A 12,832-nucleotide genomic window follows, 5' to 3' on the forward strand; every position below is an offset into this window, starting at 1 on the left:
CTGGAAATGGAAAAAAGAACACATTGACACCGGTGTGTCAGACCCACCATACTTGCTCCGGACACTGCGAGAGGGCTGTACAAGCAATGATCACAAGCACGGCACAGCGGACACACCAGGAACCGCGGTGTTGGCCGTCGAATGGCGCTAGCTGCGCAGCATTTGTGCACCGCCGCCGTCAGTGTCAGCCAGTTTGCCGTGGCATACGGAGCTCCATCGCAGTCTTTAACACTGGTAGCATGCCGCGACAGCGTGGACGTGAACCGTATGTGCAGTTGACGGACTTTGAGCGAGGGCGTATAGTGGGCATGCGGGAGGCCGGGTGGACGTACCGCCGAATTGCTCAACACGTGGGGCGTGAGGTCTCCACAGTACATCGATGTTGTCGCCAGTGGTCGGCGGAAGGTGCACGTGCCCGTCGACCTGGGACCGGACCGCAGCGACGCACGGATGCACGCCAAGACCGTAGGATCCTACGCAGTGCCGTAGGGGACCGCACCGACACTTCCCAGCAAATTAGGGACATTGTTGCTCCTGGGGTATCGGCGAGGACCATTCGCAACCGTCTCCATGAAGCTGGGCTACGGTCCCGCACACCGTTAGGCCGTCTTCCGCTCACGCCCCAACATCGTGCAGCCCGCCTCCAGTGGTGTCGCGACAGGCGTGAATGGAGGGACGAATGGAGACGTGTCGTCTTCAGCGATGAGAGTCGCTTCTGCCTTGGTGCCAATGATGGTCGTATGCGTGTTTGGCGCCGTGCAGGTGAGCGCCACAATCAGGACTGCATACGACCGAGGCACACAGGGCCAACACCCGGCATCATGGTGTGGGGAGCGATCTCCTACACTGGCCCTACACCACTGGTGATCGTCGAGGGGACACTGAATAGTGCACGGTACATCCAAACCGTCATCGAACCCATCGTTCTACCATTCCTAGACCGGCAAGGGAACTTGCTGTTCCAACAGGACAATGCACGTCCGCCTGTATCCCGTGCCACCCAACGTGCTCTAGGAGGTGTAAGTCAACTACCCTGGCCAACAAGATCTCCGGATCTGTCCCCCATTGAGCATGTTTGGGACTGGATGAAGCGTCGTCTCACGCGGTCTGCACGCCCAGCACGAACGCTGGTCCAACTGAGGCGCCAGGTGGAAATGGCATGGCAAGCCGTTCCACAGGACTACATCCAGCATCTCTACGATCGTCTCCATGGGAGAATAGCAGCCTGCATTGCTGCGAAAGGTGGATATACACTGTACTAGTGCCGACATTGTGCATGCTCTGTTGCCTTTGTCTATGTGCCTGTGGTTCTGTCAGTGTGATCATGTGATGTATGTGACCCCAGGAATGTGTCAATAAAGTTTCCCCTTCCTGGGACAATGAATTCACGGTGTTCTTATTTCAATTTCCAGGAGTGTATAATGGACATGACATTTCCGGCCGTTAAAGTCTACATTTTAGTAACACTATAAAAATCACTTAATAAATCTGAAACAATATTTATGTCGCAGACCTATGTTATCAGTGTACCATCATTTCTTACAGAGGTATAGTTAGTTATCTCGACACAAACTACTCCGTATGGAGATTTGTGATCACGAGGTGCGAACGCAGTCTCACCGAGAACGATGGCGAGCGTCTTGGTGGCCTTGCGCTCCTTCCTGGCCGAGGACTTGTCGCGCTTCTTGCGGCTGGCGCGGTTCACCTTGTAGATGGTGAACCTGGCGGCCGCCTGGCCCGGCTTCTCGCGCTTGCTGCCCCCCGTCGAGGGCAGCAGGGAGTCCACCGTCGCCTGGCGCGTCACCGGGGGCGGCGCCGAGGCCGTGGGGGCGGCGGAAGGCGGCGGGCTCTGCGTCGCGGACCCGGTCGCCGCCCCCGGAGACCCCGCGTCGCGTGGTGTCGCCCCCACCGGCGAGGAAACGGCGCCTGCAGGAGCCACTGTGGGGCCCGTCGTGGACGAAGAGGACGAGTCGTTTCGCCGCACCTGAAGACAGGGGCACACCAAACTCATCCCACAATACCAGCTGTAATCCCCAATCTGTCACAGCCCTAAATCACTCGTAATACCATTATTCATCACTCATCAATCATCATCACCAACCAATCATTTCAGTGATCAGCCATAATCCCAACCAATCACAGCCCTTATTTAACTTGAATTGAATCATTTTCCACTGTTATCGTCCCAAATCAATCATAATTCCAAATCAATCACATTGACTAATCAGTTCACCTATTAATCACATTCACCTGTGTGTCATAACATCCACTCACGAGGGGAAGGCCTCAGACATGGCCAACCGATTCGCCTCAAACATGACAGGTCGCTTGTGTACAACATAAAACGAAGGAATCTAAGATATTTTAGGTCAACACCCCCTCGTTTTTGAGAAAATCACCCCTAAAATTTATGACGAGCAATCAACTCAAAATTGGCGGGGTCGATAGATGACTGTAAGTGGAGCATTTTTCATCATCAGCATCAGGTATGGGGTCCGAAAACGCATACTTTTCCAGAAATGGGGGTAAGAAACTTTTACAACTGCCGCTTCTGTACCGACATGCAAAACGCTTTCCGCCGGCAGTGCCGATAGCGCAGTGGCAAAGGTAACTGGCTCAGAACGGGAGAACCCGGGTTCGAATCTCGAAGAAACCTAGCGGATGTTATTCTTTTCGTTTGTATTTTTCCATATCTCAATTGGTAGGGATAGGAGGGTTAGTAAGGTAAGTAAATCAATAAGGAATGATAATAATAAGGTAGGCAAACCAATTTCCCAAACGCCGTGAGTTAGTAAAGTATTAAACTTTTAAGCCTTGTCACATGAAAACAACTCGGAATAAGAGTGCTGCGAATTCCTCACGAGGGATCAAAGATAGCCAACCGCACGACGCTTGTTCACAGCGAGGCACGGGACAGAATGCACGCGCGGAGAGTTATGTTGTCCCGGTTGCCTCTTCGTCATATCATAGTTGTGAATCTGGAAGAGTGAAGGTGTCCAGTACGAGCCTTATAGAAATCAATCGGAAAGAGTTGTTTTCCCGTCATTAGGCTGCCGCGAACCTCGCGGGTACATGTAGTGATTTATCCATCACTAATGCGCCGAATGAAATACGTTTTGTGAATGAATACAGTGTCCTTCCATAAGTAACATATGACGAGTACTCTCTGTAGTTTGTGGTAATTAGCTCGTCTGTTTATGCTGTAGTATCTAGTTATTGTATGTTGTGTCATATCTTTCGAGATTCGAACCCGGGTTCTTCGAGTCCCAGCCAGTTACCTCGGCCGGTGCGCTATCAACGTTGTCGCCGAATAGCGTTTACCATGTGGGTACAGAAGCGGCAGTTATAAAAGTTTCTTTCCTCGATTTCTGGAAAATTTTGCGTTTCCGGACCCCATACCCGATGATGAAAAATGCTATATTTACAATTATCTATCGATCCCTCCAATTTTTGAGTCGATTCCTCTTCACGACCTTTAGGGGTGATTTTCTCAAAAACGCGGGGGTGTTGACCCAAAATAACGTAGATTCCTTCGTTTTAGGCTGTACACAAGCGACCTGCCAAATCTGAGCCGAATCCGTTGGCCGTGTCTGAGGCCTTCCCCTTGTCAGTCATCGCCAGCCAATCACAATCCTCAGCCAATCACAATCTCCATTCTGACACAATCCTCAATCAATTATAAATCAAAATTTAATTATAATCTCCTTTAAGTCATCAGTGGCAACGGCATTGCGGCAGTGGATACACCGGTTCCCGTGAGATCACCGAAGTTAAGCGGTGACGGGCGTGGTCGGCACTTGGATGGGTGACTATCAGGGCCGCCATGCGCTGTTGCCATTTTTCGGGGTGCACTCAGCCTCGTGATGCCAATTGAGGAGCTACTCGACCGAATAGTAGCGGCTTCGGTCAAGAATACCATCATAACGACAGGGGGAGCGGTGTGCTGACCCCACGCCCCTCCTATCCGCATCCTCCTCTGAGGATGACACGGCGGTCGGATGGTCCTGGTAGGCCACTCGTGTCCTGAAGACGAAGTGCAAGTCATCAATAAATAATAAACCTCTTTCAGTGACAACACTGTATTTACTATGATCCCAAATTAACTACATCCACAAATTTACAAGAAACACCTGAGTTGTTCGCACAAAAGTTCTTCGAACATCTGCCCTGGCACTACGTTTCTTCACAGTTAAATATTCTGGAGCAGTCTAGCGAAAGTTTCATACAGCTTTGAATGAGACTGAACACCTTGCGACAGGCTGTCTACGACCGACTCCTGTCAGCAAACTGTACCAAATTATGAGTGTAGCAACACCAAGTATTCGCAGGGAAGCAGCTGGAGAAGTGGAGAAAAAGAAACAGGAAGCGGATACCAAACAGCGCATGTTTGGACACGAGACACAACAACCGAGACTCAGATCAAGAAAGAGCCTTATGCAGGGAACTACAGCAGCGCATTCATCTCCTGCAAATAGACGAACGGAACTTTGGCGAGATTCTCTGCCTGACGGACACCGAGCGAATGCCAGAGAGTAACCAGCCGCAGGATCACGCCTGCCTTACGGGGCATGGTTGACGATGAACAGACTGAGAACTGGGGTGTCTCAGTGCAAAGTAAACCTCAGTAAATGGGGCTTCAGGAGTCGAGGCGAAATTTGCCAGCGTGTTGACTGGCAGGACCATCAACATCTGCTGGTCTGCAGGAGCTTGCCAGATAACCAGACTACTTCTGACCCTGCTGCAGCTAAGAAAACATTAGTGAAACCAGCAGAATATTGGCTTTCCGCAGAGTGTGAAGAGAATTATCTTGCTGTTTGTTTGTTCGTACGTTTTACTTTGTCTGCCTGTCTGTGTTTCATATTTACATGAGTGCACCTCATACCTTGTCCTTTTATTATTTGTACTTCCCGTCTTTATTGAACACCTCTGAAATGGATACTTAGCATGTAACTAATCTCTGTACGTTATTACAGCTCTACCAATATGGTAAGAATTTCATGTAATGGACACGCAAGATAAATAAATAAGTAACTACAATTTCCAATGAAATCCCTAATCAATCTTAATCCTCATCATCAGTCAGTTGCAAACTACAGTCAGTTAGAGTTAATAAATATTTAGTCAATCAGTAACAATCAGGCAGTCAATAATCACCACCACCACACCACCACTCCTAATTCTGAACATTCCCTCACCTTAAAATAAATAAAGCTGTTGTTAGCGCTTATGAAGACCATTCTAGAGTGAAATCTCGTGACAGATTAAGACAGAGGGCTGTAACCTTTGCCTTTCTTCGACAAGTGCTTTACCGATTGAACCATCCACACGCAACTTTAGATCTACCCTCACAGTTTTGCATGAGCCAGTACCTCATCTCCGACATTCTAAACTTCAAATACGTTATAACTGCGTAGGCTTACGCGGCCCGAGTCAGTTGACATAAAGGGCACAACTCAACCAAGTCGCATATGTCTAGCGGAACATGCTCCTGAAGGATAGTTTCATCTACTGGCACGTTTGCAAATAGTGACTTCACGTCGAAACTGACCATGATGTCCGTAGGTAAAATTGTTTCTCCTTTTAGGGGTTCTATAAAGTGCGTCGAGTTCTTCACGTAAGAGTCCGTCTTGCAAACTAGACGTCTTAATTTGCAAGCTAGATACTTTGCCAAATTGTAAGTGGGTGAATTGATCCCATTCACTATTGGCCTCAAAGTATAACATTCCTTATGTATCTTTGGAACACCGTAAATTCTCGGAGAGACTGGTACTCTGGGAATAAGACACTTGGCTGTTTCGGCGTCAGTTCGCGAGTCCTTAACAGCAGCCTGCGTCTTTCGAATTATCTTCGCCGTAGGGTCCGCCCTTAGTTCTTTGTAGAGGTGATCGTTTAATAATTCTTTCATCTTGTCTTTGTACTGCACGGTGTCTAAGATGACAGTAGCGTTGCCTTTGTCTGCTGTTAATACCACAATTTCAGCTATGTTCTCCAGTTCCTCGATAGCTGCCCTTTCCTCTCGGTTAATGTTGCGTTTCGGTGGCTTGGCACGTAGTAGAACTCGAACGTTTTCCAGCCTATTGTCTCAGCTTCTATCGCAGATGTGTGCCGGACTGCTGTTCTCCTACATATTTTGGATGGATTGCACTTCTGGAAGAAATGATGCTGTGGAGACATGACGTATCCACAAACTACGGAATTCTTTTCAAGACGAATTTTCGCTCCGTGTGCGCTGCTCTGAAGCCAGAATAGCGCACTGGAATAGCACTGTGATGCAAGGTGAAACTTCATTGTTTCTGGACTGTTTGTACAATGAAGGAATACAGTGGCACACATATGTGAAGTCTGTCAATAATAGTTCATTTGCATGTGTACTCTAGTCTTTTCCTGTTGGGAGGCCTGGGTGATTAACATTAATCCTCACAAGTTGATAATGCTCGGCCACATAACTGTAAGAAAATTTAGAAATTCTTTTAAGGCCATATCTGCAATGCTATGGCTTCTGTCACTTTCGCATCAGTTAAACTGGTGGTTTCTAAGCTACCGCTCTATATCTCTCCTATGTCATCAGTATACACTTCTTGAAAGACACATCCTACACCGACTAACGAAGAGGCTAGAGACAATATACATTCCACAGCAGGCTGGATTCAGACAGGGCAGGAGCTGCACATATCAAGTGTTGAATCTAACACAGCACATAGAAGATGGGTTTGAAAGGGAAGAGATCACATGAGCTGTATTTATAGATCTAACAGCAGTTGATGACACAGTTAAGCATAGAAGATTTCTTATGAAGCTGTACAATGCCACTCCTTGAAAATAGAAGATTTTTTGTCTACACAAATAATCAACCATACCTGAAGGAACACAGAGCTTCCTCTATGCAGATGATTGTACTATCACCGCCCAAGCCCTCTGCTTTGGAACTGTTGAAGAGAATCTGTCCAAGTTATTGAGAGAACTGTCAGCTTACTACAGGGAAAACCAGTTGAGTCAAATCCTGGAATAACACAGATTTGCGCTTTCCATCTTAAAGACGGGCAGGTAGATAGAGCCCTCAAAATCATCTGGGAAGAATCATCACTAGAACACCTGTACATATCCCAAATACCTAGGGGTCATCCTTGATCGTGCATTAACATATAAGAGGCACAACCTAAATACCAAGCAAAAAGTAGCAGCCAGGAACAATATCATCAGAAAGCTAACAGCCACAACGTGGGGAGCACACCCGAACACTATGAGTACCTCTTCCTTTTCATCGTGTTACTCTGCAGGAGAATACGCAAGCCCATTGCGGTTCAATGCTTGCCATGCCAAAACAGTAGATGTCGCTCTTAATGATACCTGTCGTATCATCACCGGGATCTGAAGCCTCCTCTGGATACACTGTACAGCCTCGCGGGAATTGCACCCCACGACATCCGCCGAGAGGTAGCAGCAAAAAGTGAGAAGAAAAAATCAGAAACTTCCGAAGCTCACCCACCATATAGCTACCAACCAGCAAACCCACGACTAAAATCCAGAAAGAGCTTCCTGAGATCTACCGAGGCTATAGTTGGGGCGCCACAACAATGCCGAACCGAACTATGGCGTGCAAGGCTTACCAGTACTGTGGGATGGATTACACCAAGTGAAAGACTACCACCCGGCTACAAAGAGAATTGGAGTACATGGAGATCCCTCAACAGACTACGCTCGGGTGTCACGAAATGTAAGAGCAATCTGACTACATGGGGTATCCTAGAGGAGCCGCCACTCTGTGAGTGTGGAGCAATGCAGACGACCTTCCACCTGCTCTAGTGTACCCAATGTCCAGCAACATGCACAACAGAAGACCTGCTACATGCAACGCCAAATGCTATAGAGATCGCTAACTTCTGGGCGGAAAAGTGTAAACAGTTGTCTTGGAAATATATATACACACGACATGTAAATATTGTACATTATTTTCGTAAATGCTTCTGACACGAATAAATAAATAAATAAACTATGTTTCATTTACCAGCAGCAATCCATGACCACACTTCCTGGGAGTGTATTGTTGGAACAATAGTATCAATAGTATCAATGAAGCATATCTACTTCACGTTTAATTGTACAGGGCTATTACAAATGATTGAAGCGATTTCATAAAATCACTGAAGCTCCATTCATTGACATATGGTCACGACACACTACAGATACGTAGAAAAACTCATAAAGTTGTGTTCGGCTGAAGCCGCACTTCAGGTTTCTGCCGCCAGAGTGCTCGAGAGCGCAGTGAGACAAAATGGCGACAGGAGCCGAGAAAGCATATGTCGTGCTTGAAATGCACTCACATCAGTCAGTCATAATAGTGCAACGACACTTCTGGACGAAGTTCAACAAAGATTCACCAACTGCTAACTCCATTCGGCGATGGTATGCGCAGTTTAAAGCTTCTGGATGCCGCTGTAAGGGGAAATCAACGGTCGGCCTGCAGTGAGCGAAGAAACGGTTGAACGCGTGCGGGCAAGTTTCACGCGTAGCCCGCGGAAGTCGACGAATAAAGCAAGCAGGGAGCTAAACGTACCACAGCCGACAGTTTGGAAAATCTTACGGAAAAGGCTAAAGCAGAAGCCTTACCGTTTACAATTGCTACAAGCCCTGCCACCCGATGACAAAGTCAAACGCTTTGAATTTTCGGCGCGGTTGCAACAGCTTATGGAAGAGGATGCGTTCAGTGCGAAAATTGTTTTCAGTGATGAAGCAATATTTTTTCTTAATGGTGAAGTGAACAGACACAATGTGCGAATCTGGGCGGTAGAGAATCCTCACGCATTCATGCAGCAAATTCGCAATTCACCAAAAGTTAACGTCTTTTGTGCAATCTCACAGTTTAAAGTTTACGGCCCCTTTTTCTTCTGCGAAAAAAACGTTACAGGATACGTGTCTCTGGACATGCTGGAAAATTGGCTCATGCCACAACTGGAGACCGACAGCGCCGGCTTCATCTTTCAACAGGATGTTGTTCCACCGCACTTCCATCATGATGTTCGGCATTTCTTAAACAGGAGATTGGAAAACCGATGGATCGGTCGTGGTGATGATTGAAGCGATTTCACAGCTCAACAATAACTTTATTATTTGAGATATTTTCACAATGCTTTGCACACACATACAAAAACTCAAAAAGTTTCACAAATGTTCGATATGTGCCCCTTTAGTGATTCGGCAGACATCAAGCCGATAATCAAGTTCCTCCCACACTCGGCGCAGCATGTCCCCATCAATGAGTTCGAAAGCATCATTGATGCGAGCTTGCAGTTCTGGCACGTTTCTTGGTAGAGGAGGTTTAAACACTGAATATTTCACATAACCCCACAGAAGGAAATCGCATGGGGTTAAGTCGGGAGACCGTGGAGGCCGTGACATGAATTGCTGATCGTGATCTCCACCACGACCGATCCATCGGTTTTCCAATCTCCTGTTTAAGAAATGCCGAACATCATGATGGAAGTGCGGTGGAGCACCATCCTGTTGACAGATGAAGTCGGCGCTGTCGGTCTCCAGTTGTGGCATGAGCCAATTTTCCGCGGGCTACGCGTGAAACTTGCCCGCACGCGTTCAACCGTTTCTTCGCTCACTGCAGGCCGAACCGTTGATTTCCCCTTACAGAGGCATCCAGAAGCTTTAAACTGCGCATACCATCGCCGAATGGAGTTAGCAGTTGGTGGATCTTTGTTGAACTTCGTCCTGAAGTGTCGTTGCACTGTTATGACTGACTGATGTGAGTGCATTTCAAGCACGACATACGCTTTCTCGGCTCCTGTCGCCATTTTGTCTCACTGCGCTCTCGAGCACTCTGGCGGCAGAAACCTGAAGTGCGGCTTCAGCGGAACAAAACTTTATGAGTTTTTCTATGTATCTGTAGTGTGTCGTGACCATATGTCAATGAATGGAGCTACAGTGAATTTATGAAATCGCTTCAATCTTTTGTAATAGCTCTGTACATACAAACACACACACACTCAGACACACACACACATACACAAAACGATACTCATACATGTTTCAGCTCTAAAACTTATAATAGAAGGAGGTAAGTGGAAAAAGTTAAAGCAGTTGAGCAGTAGCTAGCTGATGATTAGGCATCCACTTTGAAACACACTAAAAACTCCAGTCTAAAAGCCTAAGTTGGAATCTGCACACTATACAAAATTCAAAGAACCTTACCACAATATCATCAGCATTTAATATAATGGGCAGATCCCCGCCCAAAGTAGCTTCTGCCCTCTCGTCAGAATAAGAAGCATTCAGCTAAAACTAGGGTTATGTTAATTAGTCTCTCTGGCGTGTGAAGTCAAGTGTTAGGGGACGGTGCCCATTTCGAGAAGGGTCATCAGAATCACTTCATTCCTGCACGGCCCTGTAGCCGACTTACTGCCAGTGCCGCCTTCCTCCCACAGCTGCATGACTCTCAGAATCACAAGCGAAAAGAGAGGCTGAATAGAAATGGCGAACTGGTACCTGTCCATAGATGGCCGCCACACTCGCAGGTAATGGTCATGCGAGGTAGTGCAGAACTGTGATACATCTGTGAAGACAACGATGAAGATAATGCGACACCATTCATCAATAGTTCATGCCTCCTGCATGCGGCAGCCGTTTGTGTTGTGATATTAATGACTATGCATGGGAGAGCCCACGCCTTGCCACATTGGAAACACCGGTTCCCGTCAGACTGGGCTAGCACTTGGATGGGTGACCATCCGGTCTGCCGACCGCTGTTGGCAAGCACGGTGCACTCAGCCCTTGTAAGGCAAACTGAGGAGCTGCTTGATTGAGAAGTAGCGGCTCCGGTCTCGTAAACTGACTTACCGCTGGAAACAGCGATCGTTTGAGACCGAACTAGCTTCATTTGTTCATGAGACCCAGAAAATATTACATACAGGCTCCCAGGTAGATGCCATTTTCCTTGACTTCGGGAAGGCGTTCGGTACAGTTCCGCACTGTCGCCTGATAAACAAAGTAAGAGCCTACGAAATATCAGACCAGCTGTAAGGCTGGATTGAAGAGATTTTAGCAAACAGAACACAGCATGTTGTTCTCAATGGAGAAGTAACCTCTGGCGTGCCACAGGGGAGTGTTATGGGACCATTGCTTTTCACAATATATATAAATGACCTAGTAGATAGTGTCGGAAGTTCCATGCGGCTTTCCGCGGATGATGCTGTAGTATACAGAGAAGTTTCAGCATTAGAAAATTGTAGCGAAATGCAGGAAGATCTGCAGCGGATAGGCACATGGTACAGGGAGTGGAAACTGACCCTTAACATAGACAAATGTAATATATTGCGAATACATAGAAAGAAGGATCCTTTATTGTATGATTATATGATAGCGGAACAAACACTGGTAGCAGTTTCTTTTTTTAAAGTATCTGGGAGTATGGGTACGGAACGATTTGAAGTGGAATGATCATATAAAACTAATTGTTGGTAAGGCGGGTGCCAGGTTGAGATTCTTGGGAGAGTCCTTAGAAAATGTAGTCCATCAACAAAAGAGGTGTCTTACAAAACGCTCGTTCGACCTATACTTGAGAATCGCTCATCAGTGTGGGTTCCGTACCAGGTCGGGTTGACAGAGGAGATAGAGAAGATCCAAAGAAGAGTGGCGCGTTTCGTCACAGGGTTGTTTGGTAAGCGTGATAGCGTTACGGAGACGTTTAGCAAATCCAAGTGGCAGACTCTGCAAGAGAGGCGCTCTGCATCGCGGTGTAGCCTGCTGTCCAGGTTTCGAGAGGCTGCGTTTCTGGATGAGGTATTGAATATATTGCTTCCCCCTACTTATATCTCCCGAGGAGATCACGAATGTAAAATTAGAGAGATTCGAGCGCGCACGGAGGCTTTCCGGCTGTCGTTCTTCCCGCGAACCATGCGCGACTGGAAAAGGAAATGGAGGTAATGACAGTGGCACGTAAAGTGCCCTCCGCCACACACCATTGGGTGGCTTGCGGAGTGTAAATGTAGATGTAGACCACATGCCGCCTCATACCCGCATCCCGTGACGCCTGTGGGCTGAGGATGACACGGCGCCCTAGATACCAGGCCTGTTCGGACGGAGTTTATGCATGGGAGTGTACTTCCCAGTCCACCCGCTGCTAGGGACAACCAACGGTGCGGGCTGATGCAGAATGTTGAAGGGAGCCCACTGCTTTATCTCCAATGGCAGGGGCAGAAGCGAATGAGTGGCAATCGGCTTGGTGCACAATACCGCGATCCTCACCTGTGGTGGTCAGACGTGGTCGACTAGAATTTTGATGACGAGTATAACTGCCCTCAGGTTCCTATACAGTCCAACATCGACACACTGTCACATCTGATCTCACAAATATGTGTATCACACTATTCGGTTAGCTGGCCAAATGGAGCCGGACGTGGTGGCCGTGCGCCTGTAGGCCCTCCAGTCCGGAGCCGCGCTGCTGCTACGGTCGCAGGTTCGAATCCTGCCTCGGGCATGGGTGTGTGTGATGTCCTTAGGTTAGTTAGGTTTAAGTGTTCTAAGTTCTAGGGGACTGATGACCACAGCAGTTGAGTCCCATAGTGCTCAGAGCCATTTGAACCATTTGGCCATATGGAGACCCAGAATAAGGTCCATTTCAGACTCTGTCAGGTGCTGACACTCCTGTCTCATATCGGTACACGACATCACCCAACACGCGACGCTGTTCACGTCCCTTGTATGCCCTACAAGGCATGATGACGAGAGTAGCAACACTAACACACTCTGTCACAAAGAACTGAAACTGTGACAACATGATAATGATGTGCACATATGTGTAGTATTGACATCCAACCGTTTGTTCTGG

At 47.6% G+C, this 12,832-nt stretch overlaps 1 protein-coding gene across 1 annotated transcript in view; it reads right to left on the minus strand.

Annotated features, from left to right (window-relative positions):
* LOC126106748 (dopamine D2-like receptor) overlaps positions 1–12,832 on the minus strand; it is a 111,758-nt gene that overhangs the window by 24,906 nt on the left and 74,020 nt on the right. Inside the window, exon 6 of the mRNA XM_049913121.1 lies at positions 1,621–1,984. Coding sequence (XP_049769078.1) covers positions 1,621–1,984 — 364 coding nt within the window. The remainder of the gene's footprint in view (positions 1–1,620; positions 1,985–12,832) is intronic.

This window comes from Schistocerca cancellata, chromosome 10 (assembly GCF_023864275.1).
Source record: "Schistocerca cancellata isolate TAMUIC-IGC-003103 chromosome 10, iqSchCanc2.1, whole genome shotgun sequence".
In the NCBI taxonomy this organism is placed as follows: domain Eukaryota; kingdom Metazoa; phylum Arthropoda; class Insecta; order Orthoptera; family Acrididae; genus Schistocerca; species Schistocerca cancellata.